The following is a 17563-nucleotide window of genomic DNA, read 5'->3' as shown; positions in this document are numbered from 1 at the left end:
CGCTGGTGACATAAAATGGCTATGAGTACACAGTTTGAGTTCCATATTGTTTCTATTTATAGCATTAAGTCACCTGCCTTGTGCAGAATGTGTACGACTGAAGCACCAAAAGTGAAGTTTGGATTCTTAGATAGCATAGCCCACCTATGAATGATTATCCATCCCTGATCATGCATCATCCGTGATGTTTAGAGAACAGTAAACAACGTTCCTTCGTGTATTTTAAAGATGTAATGAAGAGAAACTTTAGGTAGCCAAAAGAAATAGAAGTTTTGGGTTTTTTTCCTCCCTGTTGCTCGCCTGACTCATGTTGAAAGGCTTTTGTTTCTAATCAAAGCAACAAACGGTAAGGTCATTTCCTTGCGATTATATGGCAGCGGAAGGCGTCAGGGTTTTTAGGTCCCTACTTCCACCAGCTTGTATTTGGAGAAAACCCACACACACACACACACACACACACACACACACACACACACGCCACAAGTGCTTAATACATGTGTCCTTTGTCCTGCACATTCTCTCCAGTCCCTTTAAATGAGCCGAGATCATGGTTCGGAGGTAAGAACAATTTCTCTTACAATATTCTGACAGTGTAATTGTGCTTTGTGAGCTCTTACTGGCATTTCTTAGGAAAATCTTGGGCAGATTTTAATATTATACAGCGGTGGAGTAATCTACGTACTAATGTTCTAGAATCTAACTTTCAGAAAAGGAAACTCCAAGAAAAGTTTATCTCCACTCTTTGCAAAAAAATTACTCCTTCCAAAGAAAATTGGAAATGCTCCAGTTTGATACCAAAGTGAAGATGGTCCAAACACCCATCTTTTGGAGGGTTTTCCTGTCATTGTTTTAAATGCTATCTCTGCTCCCTCAAAGGTCCTAAAAGGGACCTTTACTTTGTTTTTAGTTGGGATTTCTTGTTTTTACTTTGGAACTTTGGCAATTGTTGTTGAAGTGTGTCCTTCTACCTTACCGCTCCCCACCCCCCAACCCTTTTTCTTTTCTGTCTTACTTACTTCCTTTTTTTGTGGCTGTTAATTTTGAAGGCTTGAGCTCCTTTATGAATATGGAAAGGACAGGGAGACGGCAGGAACTATGTCAGTAAGCAGCACGAAAATGCTTTTGGATTTCCAGTTGTTAATCATGCCCTCGGCACAATGTGTTTGGAGCCTTCTCTATCTTTGTGAGCGCTTGGCAGCAAAGATTCTGTGGGGATCTAGAACTCATTAGTAGCCTTTCTAAAAGGACCTATTAATGTCTGTCCCTGTCTTGCCTGGAAAAAAGGAGCAGGAAAAGTGAATTTTGTCCCTGAGTCTAGTTAATGGTGAAGACTCTATGTGATCAGAATTGAGCAGCTCAAGGGAGTGACCTTGGTAATATCATTTTGGGGGATGGCTATCAATTAATTCATAAAACTTGCATGATTTGTCAGAGGAAGTTCTACATCCTAATTTCAGGGAGGCTGTTTTTTTTTTTTTTCTTTCCTTCCTTGTAAGGTGGTGTTGATAAACTCATCGAGTTTAACTCTGAGTGTCCTTTTTTTTTTTTTTTTTTTTTTTTTTTTTTTTTTGCCCTGATAGGTAGATGTTGGATATGGAGGAGGGGAGGGAAATCTGGGTTGACTTTAGAAAACAAAGGAAATTGTCTCATCCAGGAGACTGCAAAACCCTTGGGTATAGAAGGAAGTCTGTGGAGGAAGTGGGTAGGATTGGGTACAGAAGAGAAACCTCAAGGAAATAAATACATCACAATAGGGACTGGGATAATACCCCCTTGCCATAATATAACACCACATGTGGCCTGAGAAACAAATCAGTGCTCTCTAAATCAGCTCTATCTAAAGGTATCTAATGACCTGAAGGTCTAGAAGGGAATATAGTCTTATCCACAATGTAGTCCTTCGACCTGCTTTTCAGACTGGCATTATGGTGACACAGGGTCTCACATTAGATGGTCCAATTCTTTAGATTCAGGCCATAGAACCTCCCTAAACTCTCTTGCAATGCAGCCCCTTCAGAAATCAGAAACTATACTTCTTAGCAGAAGATCTAAAATATTCCCAGACATTCCAAATCCCAGTCCAAAGCATATTCTGTGTATTCCAATGTATCATTTATTCAGCCCTCCATTTGGAGCCTACAGGCTCCAAAGTGGTGGCTACTAGAAGGGAGGTCCTTACCCACAGATACTACACCCCCTGCCATGGGGCTCAATTACTTTTGGGAGAGCAGGGAATGGGTGGTGGACAATAAGATTGGTTGAGTAGAATTCTAAGGTACGTTTATGCCATTATTGGAGCCAGAAGAAACCTTGTAAGTCGCTTTGGCTGGTCCCTTCATTCTATCATTGACAAGATTAAAATTCAGAGTAGTGGGAGAATGTTCTGAAGATCTCACGTCCCATTAAGGGCAGGGCACAGCCTACAGTCTTCAGAGTTCTGATTCTGTATTCTGTCCACCACTGTGTTGTTTCTAGGAACAGCTGATTGCTTTGTCTAATTTCCAGCCTCTCTGAATTACATGCAACTGGGGTTATTTCTCGTGTATGCATTTCTGTCTTGGAGTACAAATGTGGACACTACATCCCAGATGAAGTTTTGCTTCTTATTCACTGCTACAACTGCTGGCAAAAACCAACAGGCAAGTGGGTGAAAGACCCCAAGAAAAGGAACCCGCTGTCCTGTCACTTTCACCACAAGCTGTAGTGCTAGGTAACAACATACTCAAACACTTTCTCCTTGCTTTGAAAATATTGTAGGAACCTAAAAATATTAGTGAGTTCTTAGTGAAGGCCTGTGTCAAGATCAGTTCAAGTAGGAGACCTTTGTTTGTCCCTGATATGGATTTCACGAAACTCCAATTAAGACTTTTTGGGGGGCAGGGGGAGGGTGCCTGGGTGGCTCAGTTGGTTAAGCCTGTAGCTCTTGACCTCAGCTGAGGTCTTGATCTCAGGGTCATGAGTTCAAGACCCGTGTTGGGCTCTACACTGGGCATGATGCCTACTTTAAAAAAAGGATAAAGACTTTTTTCTTTTGCTTGATGTTGGAAAACTGCAACGTTTTTTTAAGTTTATTTATTTATTTTGAGTGAAACAGTGATCAGGAGAGGGGCAGAGAGAGAGGGAGAGACTCCTCAAGCGGTCAGAGCGGAGCCCAATGTGGGGCTTGAACCCATGAAACCGTGAGATCATGACCTGAGTCAAAAACAAAGCCAGACGCTCAACCTACTGAGCCACCCAGGCGCACCAAGAAAAACTGCAAACATTTTTGAATGAATAGCTTTTTAAACTAGAAAGATAAAGCTGAATATAGGCTAAAATATACATTAACATATGTTAATATAATCTGGCAAGGATAGGCAGACAGTTTATCGTTCCAATAAAAGCAAGTGGAAAAAAGCAAGATATTGGGCACATTCTGTTTATTTTAAATTTTTTTTTTCTTAAAGGAAGCCTTTGTAGATGGGGCTGTAAAGATAGGTTCACTTCTGTTCTCTTACACTGGTTTATTTTCTCTTTTGATTTTGTTTCCTTCTGTCCCTGGGAGTTACAATGAACAAGTCAGCAATATTTGTATTTATGTTCAAGATTTTACTTAATGCCACCTTTTCAATTTGATGTATTTATATTCAGGTTTTCGAGGCAGGAATGGAATTAGTGAGAAACTGACCCTCCGTAATAGAGAATCTTTTTCTGATAGAACAGTGGGACGTAGCTGAACAGCACAGTGGACAGAGAGGGGCCTGGATTCCAGGTCTAACTCTGCCGCTTACTGATCTGCTCTGCGGCCTTAGGAGAGTTACTTCTTCCCATCCAGGCCTCCAGGTCCACATTTGTGGGTGTAGAAGTTAGACTAATGCTGAGGCTCCTTTCCACCTCTAATTATTTGTAGTTACTGCCCTGTCACCCAGAAAAATTGGAGCTCGGTCTGTCTGCTTACTCGCATCTCCCTCTCCCTCGTTCCTCTCTGTCCTCTCTCCTACTCCTCCACTCCCTTCTTTCTTCCTCTTCACTGATATTTTCCTTTTCACCTGGAAAGGAGGTCAGAGCTTGTGCTCCAATGACCCAGGTGCCTGTAAGAGCCAATGGCAGGAGATGAGGGAGGAGCAGACTAAGGTTAGAGTTGGAAATGGTGAAATTACTGAACCTGGAATCAGACACTGAGATCCCCTCGAGAAAAAAATCAGAACCTTGCGAGTGGTGGATACAACTCTTGTACTGAGATGTAACGCTGCTCCTTGGATTCAAAATTCCTTAAAAGTCAACACATATCTCCCGGGTGTGTACTGCATCCATGATGGGCCAGGTGTGGGCTCACAAAGGTGAATAGATACATCCACTACACTTATGAAGCCTCAACCGGCAGGAGAGTGTGAACAGGAAATCTCCAATGACTCAGTAGCTCTTACAAGCTTCACTTGTATTTCATTTGCCACTCACTCTTGGGGAGTGTAAAAAGCTTTTGACAGGAGGGGCACCTGGGTGGCTCAATCAGTGAAGTGTCCAACTTCAGCTCAGTTCATGATCTCTCCGTTTGTGAGTTCAAGCCCTATGTCGGGCTCTGTGCAGACAGCTCAGAGCCTGAAGGCTGCCTCAGATTCTGTTTCTCTCTCTGTGTCCCTCCCCAACTCATGCTCACGCACACTCTCGAATATAAACATTTAAAAAAAAAAAAAGCTTTTGATGGGAAATGAATGTGAATAGCGGAATTTTGTCTGATTTTGAGGTCAAAGGTCTAAACTGACAAGGGTGTATTTAGGTAGAAATCAGACAATGTCGACTGCAACAGTGACACCTAACATACCTAGCGGCCCACTGGTAAAAGTTCTGTTTTTGATGGGCTCTGTCTAAATGACACCAGAGACAGAGGAAGTGGTAAGAGTGCGGTGTTCTGCACCTTAGCCTGTAAACCCTGCTTTGCCACTTAGGAGCTGACCCTCTGATGGGGATCGTTACAATTACCTTATAAGGTTGTTGAGATTAGAGCTAGCCTCTGGCACTGAAGCCACACCCAATAAAGGGCAGTTAATATTAGCTAGTATATTATGATATATATTCTTATTATAGGTTCTTAATATATAATATATATTATAATGTATAATACATTTTATATATACATAATATAATATATTAATATTATTTGATAGTATTATTTTTCATGTAGCCCAAGTACAGGAAATAAAGTGTCATGAAAATAGACAGACAGCAGCAGAAGATAGGGTGTGCAGAGTAATGAATGGTTAATTTTTTTCAGGGCCCTTTACGTTCACGGTAGCGTAAATATGAATCAGTTATTCATCACCCCACATTTGGATCTCTGCAATCTTGCCATTGTAAGGATGTTTACCAGCCTTCCATCGTTTTGGACACATGGGGCTTACCCGACCCTGTAGTCATTTGTCTGGATGTCACTGGGCACAAGTTCACGAATCAATAATTGCAATGTGTCCATTGCAGCCTTCGACCTTGACCTTCAGGTCAAGTTGCCCACCTTTTAAAGGACCTGGTTCTAAATGACTTTAAGGATATGGACCCAATACAAATCTGATCAAAGTTATAGAAAGTCTTCCTGGCAAGATTCTCACCAACACATTTTGCTTATGTTGGGGGAAGGGACGATATTTTCAAGCCTCTCTAACCTCATTAATAGACCTGTGAGAGGTCTGTGGATTCCAGCTAAAGAACTGGAATAAACAGTGTGTCTTTCAGAGAAATGGTGAGAAACGAGTTGGCCTCTGTGTGATGCCCAAGAAACGAGTTTTTCTGGAACTTTGAGCACCTAACCTTGTTTTAGCCCCTACAAGTGTGGTGTCCTGGAATTGACACAGGCTCTGTAGAAGGGACTTAGAATCCAAGAGCGAGTCCTGACGCCTCCTCCTCCGCGGCTGTTGATTCTGCTCCTCTGGGGACAGGAGTCGTACCTTTAGCAACAACCAGGGTGTAGAGGAGGCTGGCTCCATCTTGGTACTTGGCCTTGTGTTGAGTTGAGAGTAAGGTCACTCTAGCGGAACCTGAAGGTAATTGCTCTGTTCACCAGTAGAACAGCCATCTGGCTTCAGGGATTCATCTGAAAATCAGATTTGGCTGTTCGATGTAGAGCAACTGAATGTTGTTTGCGGAAACCGTGCACATCCCCAAGCGCCCACCTCAAGCTGCAAGCACCCCTCTTTATTAGAACAAGTACTGAGCTCCTACACACCCACAAATCCTGCTTTGCATCCTTTTTCCTTCTTTTTAAAATAAACTACTCATCGGGGCGCCTTTGTGGCTCAGTTGGTTAAGCCATGGACTCTTCCTTGGTTTCGGCTCAGGTCATGATCTCACGGTTTGATCACACGATCTCATGATCACACGAACTCATGTGAGTTCGAGCCCCACATTGGGTTCTGTGCTGACAGCTCGGATCCTGCTTGGGATTCTCTCTCTCTCCCTCTCTGCTGAAAAGCAGAGTGCCTTTTCAGGGCGAATGCTACAAGCTAAGAAAGAGAGATTAAGAGGCGGATAGGGTCCCTGGAGAAAGACATCACAAACAAAGTACATCATTATTTAATCACAACTGTAAAAAGTACTACAAAGAGAAGTACAGAGAGCTAAAAGAAAAAGTAACACCGTATCAGTGACAGAGCCAGGAGCTATTCCAGACACGCTATATGCACCAGCTCATTTAAACCTCAGAGCAAGACACCACTATTGTATCCATCACGCAGATCAGGAAAGTGAGTAACAGAGAGATGAGGTCCTTTGCTCATGGCCCTGCCGTTAGCAAATTAGCTAAATTAGGATTTGAGCCTCAAGCAGTGTGAGTCCCGAGTCTTTAATGGTAACAACGACACAATGGCTTCTACTACGATAAAATGACTTTTAGTCTATGTTTTTAAGGATAAATGGGATTAGATGGGCACTTGCCACCCTCTCTTGTGCTTTGACGTGGGAAGAATATCACACAGAAGAAAAACTAGGAGAGAACCAGGTGGCCGGAGCCCAGAGAGGGAGGGAAGACTAAGCAGGAAGTGGGGTGGGGGGTGGGGGGAGGGTAGTAGGGGCAAGGCCAGGTGGACTGCCTAAGGGAGGGGAGCTTTCTTCTGACTGAATTCGATCAGTTCTGAAGTTAACCACCCCCCCACCCCCCCCACCCCCCACCCCCCACCCCGCCAGAAAGACCCTCTCGGGAGCCTATAATGTAAAGAAATCCAGGGGAGTTCTCCTGAGCTGACTAGATTATTTCAGATCAGCTTACTCTTATGGATGGAAAACAACCTGCTTGAGGATGTTTATGTGTGTCAGCCACCTGTCCCATTGGTGTCTTTTTCAAGCCAAACATGTTTTCTGCCTTTCCTGGGGCCTGCAGAACTACAGTGTTCCATAAGGGTCCACACAGCCACGTTGCCCCTGTGGCTGGTTCAATCATCATCATCATCATCATCATCATCATCATCATGGCTCACACTTTGTGGCTGATGCTGTGTTGGTCGCTTCCCGTGCATTCTGGTGTTTCAGCCTCAGATCCATGAGGTAGCCAGGTTCTGTTACTCTCCATACTTTTCAGTTAAAGAAACTGATTTACAGGGGCGAAACACGATTTACAAGGTCCGACCGGCAGAGTCAGGGCTTGCATCCAATGTCCAAGCCCACCCAGGCTTCACCCTACACCATGTTGCCTCCCCGCGCAGGGCACTTCTTATATTACAGATGTGAAAAACATCCAACGTTAATGATAGAACCGATTCTCACGCTTGGGTTTTACATTAAGTTTCATTGTCTAGGCCAAAAGTTAGATTTCATAAGGAAAAACAAAACTAAACTAAATAGAACACCATGGATCTTCCCCATGACCTGAAGCAGCCTGTAAACATGTTACAGATTTACTAGCCCAAGAGATACTTTACCAGCCCACCAGCACCTGAATTAGCAACATTGGCAAAAAAAACCAGAGGGATCTCAAGGGGGTGGGGCATCTGTATTTGGATACTAACCAGTAGGTGTTTGTAAGAGAGAAGTAAGAGGCAAAACAATAGTTTTAATAGGCATTGGGTGCAGACTGTGTGCCAAGCTCTGTGCTAAGTGCCTTACATGTATTCATTCATTTATTCCTCACAACTAACCTTATGAAGTTGGTCATATTCATATCTCCATTTAACAGATAAGAACCAGAGGACTTGTTTCTCTTTCTTCCGCTTTTGTCCCTCTCTGCCCTAATCTCATAGTAACCAGATTTTTCTTGTATAGGTGTCCCCAGATCATGTCTCCCCTATACCTAAAAGCCTCCAATAGCCTTCCCCTGCATTTAAAATAAAGCCCGTGTTCCTTACTACAGCCCACAGTGAAGTAAATGACACAGCCCAGTGTTTTTCAGACTTCTGCGTGTATCCGAGTGACCTGGAGGGCTTGCTAAAGCAGATGGCTGAGCGCCACTCTGCATTTCTAACAAGCTCTGGATGGTAGGGACCACACTTCGAGAACCACTGATGAACTCTGGACCTTGTCTCCCCTGTCCTTTTCCTTTTGGTGGCCAAGCTCCAGCCACACTTGCTGCCATTTTTTTTTTTTTTCTTAAACTGTTGAAGTCTCTGAGTCTCATCACTGAGAAGTGATGAGTCGTCACTCCCCAGGGAGTGAACCTTGGCTCTTGAGGGACAAAAAACAAAACAAACAAAAGAAAACCCCACAGACATTGCACTAGTTTGTGGCCCTCCAAAGCTCAACTCCACCCAACAGGAATACAATATATCTGTGTTATCAAAATTTCACGGAGAAGGAGAGCACTAGGGGGGAAAATGTCTAGGGAGGATCCTTAAGAGTGCAGTAGTGAAAAAAAAAGTTGTGCCATGTATCTTAAACAAGGCATACTCCTGCCACAGGGCATTAGCACTTATTTGGCCGTCTGTCTGGAACGTTCTTTTCCCAGATATTCCCAAGACTAACTCCTTATCATTCCCATCACAGATTAAGTGTCATTTCCTCAAGTAGCCCCTTCCTGCCAACGCTAACGTAGTAATTTTCCTGCATCACGTTATTCTGTGTTCTTATTTTCATGGTCCTCAGCGTGATCTGAAATCATCCTGTGGATTGGTTGGTTTCTTTGTTGGCTGTCTCCTCTACTAGTGAGCCTATAAGAAAGGAACTCCTTGGCTGTGTCCCTGCTGAATATCCCAAGTCTGTGATAAATTCTGGCACCCAATGACAGCGTGATAACTATTTGTGAATACCGGAATGGATGGTAATCACATACTGAATAAAATGGTCTCACTGAGATCTGAAGCCAGGCATTCAGACTTTAGACCTCCGGCCTAAGTTCTCCTGAAACCCGAGGGCTGTTGACTGAAAGTACCTCATGGGAAGGATGCAGTCAAAATTTACTGGGCCCCACAGATTACTCTGTTCAACCAGAGTTATCCAACAGGCAAGGGAAAGGAGCAAATTTTCCAAAGCTTTTTCCCAAATTACTTAATTCCAGTCCTATCACTTAATTTTCACACCAGGTTATCACAGGCAGGAAGAAAAGAGGGGGGGGGGGAGCAGAAAATCCCATTCATTTGAGGTGAGGAGATCTGTGCTAAGGATTACAATTTTATCCTCCCATTTTACAAATGAGAAAATGATGGCTCAAAAAAGTTTAATCAAATGCCCAAGGCCACAGAGCCAGCAATTAAAGAAGCTGTGAAGCCCACCATTTTCTCTCTCTTCCTCTGGGACGTCGCCTTGAGGCTGACACATGTGATTATCCACTATCGTTAGAGGGTCGGCCATATTCAAGAGCCAACACACTCCACATCATTTCCTGCATCACAGGGAGTTCTACTGAACAGTGATGCAAAAGATTTGCCATTTTGGGGACACCTGGGTGGCTCAGTCGGTTAAGCATCTGACTCTTGATTTCGGCTCAGGTCGTGATCTCACAGCTGGTGGGATCGAGCTCTGCATCAGACTCTGCTCTGATGGCCTCAGAACTTGCTTGGGATTCTCTCTCTTTTCTGTCTCTCTGCTTCTCCTCCTGCTCTCTCTCTCTCTCTCTCTCTCTCAAAATAAATTAAAAGAAAATATTTTTAGAAACCTACAAAAAAAGAAAAAAAAGATTTGCCCTTTTCACCTCTGCCCAGTCTTGATTAGGAAAGTGGGAAGGTCACTTAAAATGACCTATCTCATTATCTGTACACCAAAGAAGAATAATTTCTGATCACTTCTATTATGGCATTATATTTATTTGTCTGATTCCCCACCCACCAAACAAAAGGTACAGTTATTATTTTATCCCCAAGAGCCTGACACACAGTAGGTGCTCAAAAAATATTCATTCACTGCAAAGCAAACCAAATAAATCAATGAATGAAGCCAGCAAAATGGAGAGTGTTGACAATTTGGTGGATATTTGGTATTCTGTAATCAGAGGGAAGCAATGATACAATGGAATACTATTGGGGTGCCTGGGTGGCTCAGTTGGTTAAGCATCCAACTTCAGCTCAGGTCATAATCTTGTGGTTTGTGAGTTCGAGCCCCATGTCGGGCTCTGTGGTAACAGTTCAGAGCCTGGAGCCTGCTTCAGATTCTGTGTCCCTTTCTCTCTGCACCTCCCCTGCTCATGCGCTCTCTCTCTCTCTCTCTCTCTCTCTCTCAAATAAACATTTAAATTTTTTTTTAAATAAAATGGAGTATTATCCAGTTACAGGAAAAAAAAATAGCCCAGGTTGCCTTCCATGCCATTTTCATTAATAACTTAACCATTGTGGAGGCGGGGAAGGAGACACATATGAATCTCAGTAAGAACTGAGCGAAACATCACTTGCCTGTAACACAAAAGGAAAGGCATTGTAATGGAACAAAACAAAGTTCTACAAATACTCCTAATTCCCAGCCACAATGTTTGTGGAAACCTAGGGGTGACTTCTGCAGGTCCCCCACTTTTAGTCCCTGCCAGCACCGCAGGGGCCACTTTCTTTGTATAAATAAATCACGTCTCTTTGATAAAACTGTTCCCCGCTCCAGTGCCTTAAACCCTCTACGACTCAAAAGGTGTCAGTAGTTAGAATAATAGTTCTCAAGCCAGAAAAACCAGGACTTTCATCACCAGGGCTGTTATAAAATTCTCCAATTAAAAAAAAATTTTTTTAACATCTATTTATTACTGAGAGACAGAGCATGAGCAGGGGAGGGGCAGAGAGAGGGAGACACAGAATCTGAAGAAGGCTCCATGCTCCGAGCCGTCTGCACAGAGCCCGGTGCGGGGCTCGAACTCACAAACAGCGAGATCATGACCTGAGCTGAAGTCGGACACTTAACCAACTGAGCCTCCCAGGTGCCCCAAAATTCTCCAATTTTTTAAAAGTTCATTTCGGGGCGCCTGGGTGGCGCAGTCGGTTAAGCGTCCGACTTCAGCCAGGTCACGATCTCGCGGTCCGTGAGTTCGAGCCCCGCGTCAGGCTCTGGGCTGATGGCTCGGAGCCTGGAGCCTGTTTCCGATTCTGTGTCTCCCTCTCTCTCTGCCCCTCCCCCGTTCATGCTCTGTCTCTCTCTCTGTCCCAAAAATAAATAAAAAAACGTTGAAAAAAAAAAATTTAAAAAAAAAAAAAGTTCATTTCTTTTCATTGACTTTAGTCTAAGAAAAGGCTTCAGGGATGGGCAAAGTGAGCACTTGAGGCAGCCAGGAACATGCTGATGGAGCATTGAAGATTCCCAAAGGACCCATGGGTTGGGAGAACTGTATTCTCTTTACAATTCTAATTTCCTGCTAATGAAAGTTTTCCCACTGTCAAATGCACAAGATGAAACATCGCATGTAGGAGCTAACATGTATTTTAGTTGTTGTTGTTGTTGTTTTCAACTTGACTCCTTAGTGAATATTTTGTAAAGGTCAGGAGAATGGGGCAGTAGAAAGCAGGAACTACGATCTAGAGTCTCGGCCCTGTCTAGCTGTGTGACCACGAAGAAGTCACATCCCTTCTTTGGAGGCTTCTGTGGCCTCATCTATGAAATAGGGACAGGACACTCTGGCACGTTACAACTTGTAAAGTTTAAAAGAAAAAGTAGAAATGAAGGTGCTTTGAAAGTTTAAGCACTCTAGACAGGAAAAGTGGCATTAGTACTAATATAATAGTAATTTATATTACTTGCTCCTTTCTCTGCGGTAGAGTTCAAGGGCAGAGTAGGACCTACTTAGCACCGGAACATGGCCTTTGAGAACATCTACCCTGAAGGAGTGTGTATAGCAATTGCTTGATTTTTATTAGTGAAAAGTATAATAATACTCTTAAAACGTGCATGTGCTCTGCTAAGTATTTTATGTATATTATCTCATATGACCCCTCCACCCCCAGCCCTAGGAAGTGGGTACTATTAGTATTCGCATTTTCAGATGGGGAAAACAAGGCTCAAAAGAAGTAAGGTCACCTGAACAAGGCCACACAGGAACTGAAGAGCAGAGCTGGGGCTGAAACCCAAGTCTGTCTGACTCCAGAGCCTATACTCTTGACCTTCACCCTTCCAAATAATACCCTGTATTTTTTTTTAAAATTTTTTAACGTTTTATTTATTTTTGAGACGGGGAGAGACAGAGCATGAGCAGGGAAGGGGCAGAGAGAGAGAGAGAGACACAGAATCCAAAACAGGCTCCAGGCTCTGAGCTGTCAGCACAGAGCCCGACGCGGGGCTCGAACTCACGGACCACGAGATCATGACCTGAGCCGAAGTCGGCCGTTTAACTGACTGAGCCACCCAGGCGCCCCAATACCCTGTATTTTAAAAAGTAACAATAGCTGCTTCTTATAGAATGCTTACCATGGGTGAGGCAAAAATATTCCCGTGTCACAGCAGCTACTCAGAGAGTAGCTGAGTGTCTTGTCTGAAGTCTCCAGCCAGTTAGAGGCAGAGCCAGGCTGAGGCATTATATCCATCTGATGTCTGCGGGGCTGTTCCCAAACCACTGCCCTGCACACAGTGGCTAAGTGGGCAGGCTCCCCCCTGTATTATCCCCCTGACTAAAGTAAGTATGATGGAAAAGGCACTAGGAATTCCAGAACTTAATGATTTCCCAGTGAGTTTGCATAAGCTCCCATCCAGGCAGCTCTTTCCAGAAGCACCCATGCTTTTTTAAGTGACCCAGCCCCTCACCGCCCTCAGAGAGGCTATTCCAGAACAGCAAGTCCAAGCAGCAGTGCTGAGGCAGGGCCACAGGGGAAAATATTTGGTTCCCTGGATACAGCTGCATATGTTGGGTGAGATTTCCTCTCACAAGACTTGGTCCCTTCTGCTGGAGGCCGAGCGGAACTGAGATCCAAACGGCAGCAGTGCAAGCGGGGAGAAACTTGCCGACAGAGCATAATGATACATGCTCGGTTCTGCTTGTGAATGAAAAAGCTGGAAATGCCTTTCACCCATGCTGTAAGGTCACGGCGGCCGCCCACGGCAGGGAGAAGAGTTCCACTGGTTTGATAGATTCCAGAAAGATAGCACCACAGCTGGTTGTGATCTGGTGATTAACAGGCAAAGGAGTTAACTCACTTGCCAAGGAGACCTTGACAGAAAGAGGGAGAAGACTCAGAAGCAGAGCAGCAGATGGAAATAAAGGGAAATTCATTCATTCCACACGTATTTATTAAGCCCCGCGATGGGCTCGGCACTGTTTCGGGAGCTAGGAGAGCAGCAGTAAATGAAACTTCCCTTCCAGTGGCAAGAGAACAGGAAAAGCAAATGGCACTGAGCATTTGAAAGGAGTGCAGTCCTTGATCAGCAGACCCTCAGCAGTGAGCTTGCGTCCTGGGGATTTGGAGAGGTATCATACTAAGGTGTAACAGGTATCTTTTTTGTTGGCCTCTGTCTGCCAGGCTAGGTGCTCTGTTGGTAGGTATCATTAGTCCCATTTTATTTATTTTTTAATACTTTATTTCTGTTTTGAGAGAGAGAGCACAAGCGGGTGAGGGGCAGAGAGAGGAGGACAGAGGATGCAGTGGGGGCTCTGTGCTGACAGGGTGACAGCAGCAAGCCTGATGTGGGCTTCGAACTCATGAACCACGAGATCATGACCGCTGAATTTCTCCAGGGTTATTCTGGTAAGTGTTTAACAAGAGGTTCTCTGGAGAAAAGGGCCCGGATGTATATATAGCATTTGCCAATTTCTGTGGTGTATATACTCTCACCTTGGCCAACCTCACGTTACCGCTGTTATCTGACTGACTGGGAAGAGGTGAACAATAGCCTGCCGCCATTAAATAGTATTGCTGCCCTACTGACTCAGTAGACATAAATAACCTCATGAGCAAAGATAATCGTAAAACACAAATAACTGGAAAATGATGAGTTTTGAGCATTTATTACCTGCATTTTTTTTTAAATAAGCTCCATGCCCAACGTGAGGCTTGAACTCATGACCCAGAGATCAAAAGTCGCATGCTCCACCAACTGAGCCAGCCAGATGCCTTTTATTACCTGTATTTTTAATGTAATTTATTTTGTTGTAAGTTTATATGCTGTAATTTTTAATATTGGGTTGTGCTTAACAACCAGCTCAAAAATGAGACTGTAGGCTCTCATTGGTTGCCATGACACAAGTCCACATCACCATTGTCTCTCCTGAAAGATTCTTTTCCCCTCATTGTATTTTTCTAGTTCTGGCTCAGAAATGGCTTATGGCTCCTTTTTCATATTTCCTTTGTCTCCTTGACCTGTGGCCTTCCACAGCTTTTTGTTTGTTTCATTTTAATCACTGAAGCCTGAGTTAACCTCAAAAAAAAAAAAAAAAAAAAAAAAAAGGGCGCACCTGGGTGGCTAGTCAACCATCTGACTTTGCCTCAGGTCATGATCTCACAGTTCGTGGGTTCGAGTCCTGTGTCGGGCTCTGTGCTGACACCTTGCTCAGAGCCTGGAGCCTGCTTCAGATTCTGTGTCTCCTTCTCTCTCTGCCCCTCCTCCGTTTGCGTGCTCTCTCTCTCTCTCTCTCTCTCAAAAATAAAGAAATGTAAAAAAAAAAAATTTTTTTTTTTTTAAGAAGACTTAATCCCGTTGAAAATGCAAGCTGCACCAAGTGACCAAGAATTTTCTTCACTAAATGTTAGAAGCCTGTGGGTTGAGAAGGGAGCGTTTTTTTCCATGATAGTAAAATGAGTCCTGGACATTATGAGTAAGACATTTTCTATATTGTCCAGCACGTGCTTGACTTTTCTGTTTTCGCAATTTGGTGATGCTTTTCTAAATTCCCTACCCAAATGTGACTTTTCTACCAACCCAGCTAGTGCTCTGGAACCTAATACAATCCGTCTGTATTATTTATAAACTTCCCAAGGACTGATTTCAGCCTCTACTTGTACATGGACCACAAAGAACAAAGAGACTTTGAAAAGCATAAACCAGAGACATTCTAACAGGGGTTGGTGAAAAATGGAAGCGAGAAAGCTCCGACAATGAAAGTGTACTCCAAAACAAATGGAAAGTTGGTTTTGGTTTTCTAATTAATTTTTGTGCAGCTTTAGGTTTCCTGGGCAATAGATGTGATTTATGTGCTCTGTGGATGGCATACATTCGGCCCAGATTTCCGAATGGGCTGTACAGTGAATAAACGGTACCTAGAATATCTTTCAATTGCCAAGTGCTGCAGTTTATTTTTAAAATCCCTTCACCCGAGCTGTGCTTGTCTTAACTTTTAAGTTTTTGAAAGACGCAGTACTTTCGCTCATTCCTACAGGCTGTTTTTCACGGGAGAAGAGAAAACTGACAGTTGGCAAAGCAGAAAGTTTCCAAACCACAGGGTGTCTGCTCCTTGCATAATCACCAAAGCCAAAATTTCCATTTTCTACAAGTTGATGGGAGAACTTCACTTCTGGTCGAACCTGAACTGCAGACAAAAGCTAAAATCCCCCACCCCAGCCCCTGGGCTGTGCTCTTGGCTTTTCTTGGTTACACTTGGTGACTTTTCCTGTTTACAGTGTCCGTGTCCTCCCGTTTTTTCTTTTCTTTTTCGACTCGATACTGTACCATGACTTCTAAAAATACAGCCTAACAACTGGTTTTAAGTAAAGAGGATGTTTCTTTCTGGAAAGGAATGGCGGGTATATCCTGCATGGTTTTCTGAAAATAAACATTTGACGGTCTCTCATCGGTGCCTAACCTGAGTTTCTCACTGGAAAAGCGCAGAGTATTTCTAAAGAGAATCCTGCTTTTCATTGCAGCTTCGCCCGTGACAGTATGTCACCTGTTTCCCCCACTTGCTGTTGGGTGAGCTCTTAGTTGAGTTTGCCTCAGGCCTTTAGTAGCTAGGGAGCATGGGGAAGTTGTTCTCAACTTCTTGGGGTCTCTACTCCTTCGGTGTGAAACGGAGGGCCAAAAATACCTGCTTCACAAGGTGGCTGTAAGAATTCAGAGCATGTCATGGATGTCAAAGCACATGACTCAGACCTAACACTCATTTCCATTTCGTGTGGGTTGAGAACAAAAGCAGCCGGTCAGGCCCAAGACACCCCCTGGTCACAATCAGATAAGAAGAAAGGTTTATAAGTGTTTCCCCAGCTTTGGGTACCAGGGCAGCTAAAAATGGCAGTTTTGAGTTAGTCTGTTGGTTATCCCTGAGAAATCAGAATGGCATTAATCTTCAGCTCTGGGTCGACCACTCTCTCCAGGGTTTAACTGGTAGATTGATTTTCAACTCAAATCTGACAGCTTGGCCTCTTAATAATCCAGGAGAACTTTTTCCTTGAGAAAAATAATTGTTTAAACAACTTAAAATAACCACTTACAGTTAACATAATAGCACGCAGCAGCTTACAAATCATTTCCACTAGTCATAGTACTCGGTGCACTAGAGTAAGAGTAAAGCTGATAATGCACTCCAGGCACTTAGCACAGACTCTAACACCTAATCTATAACCAATAAATAGAGCGTGTTACTGGTGATAGGATTATCATCTGTACTTTTGAGCTAGATTTGAGGTTCAACCTGTATTAATACAAGAGACAAACAAAGCTAAGTAAGATGGATTCTTATCATTCTCATTTCACAGGGGCAGAAACTGAGATTTAGAGAGATACCATGATATTGATGCCCTACTCTTAGTTAAATGTCAGAGCTGGGACACAATCCAGGCCTCCTGATTCTAAATCCTGGCGTACCTCGCAGACACCAGGCTGGGGGCTCATGATGACCTTCAGCTCCAGATATAATACGTAGTTTTGTTTCTTTCCTTTCTTTCTTCCTTTGAAAGTTGGGCTTTCTTTTCGCCAGCCTTAAGAGATCAGGCTATAATCTGATAAGCGATTGTCTTTTATGAGACTGCCCTCCCCAGAGACTGTCTGCTAAAGCTGACCAAAATTCCTTGCCAGGTTTATGCTGGAGCTGCAGAAAATGGCTGTTCCCTGACCAGCCTTCCTGGTTTGCTTTTCTTCAGCCTCTGCCTGAAAGGAGTTTGCAGTTGAATGCTAATGTTCGGAAAACAGCGTTATCCCTTCCATCTGTAGTGGGTGCCTCTTGTCAAGAACAGTGGTCCAATATAAATTCTGTCTATCAATTTCCTAATTTCTCACACTTCCAGGGTAAGATACGGGTTGTACAGATGCTCAGAACTTAATTCCGTTGCTAGTTGAGCTATTT

At 43.6% G+C, this 17563-nt stretch overlaps 1 protein-coding gene across 6 annotated transcripts in view; it reads left to right on the top strand.

Annotated features, from left to right (window-relative positions):
- FRMD4B (FERM domain containing 4B) overlaps positions 1 to 17563 on the top strand; it is a 322217-nt gene that overhangs the window by 175321 nt on the left and 129333 nt on the right. The window contains exon 1 of one of the 6 annotated variants that reach the window (XM_042929949.1): positions 477 to 558. The exons of the other annotated variants lie outside the window; for them this stretch is intronic. Coding sequence (XP_042785883.1) covers positions 535 to 558 — 24 coding nt within the window. The 5' untranslated portion in view covers positions 477 to 534. Of the gene's footprint in view, positions 1 to 476; positions 559 to 17563 lie in introns of those variants that run through there. 6 annotated transcript variants of the gene reach the window in all.

This window comes from Panthera leo, chromosome A2 (genome assembly GCF_018350215.1).
Source record: "Panthera leo isolate Ple1 chromosome A2, P.leo_Ple1_pat1.1, whole genome shotgun sequence".
NCBI lineage: Eukaryota > Metazoa > Chordata > Mammalia > Carnivora > Felidae > Panthera > Panthera leo.
The sequence above is the reverse complement of the archived record's forward strand: the minus strand, read 5'-3'. Positions and strand labels throughout refer to the sequence as shown.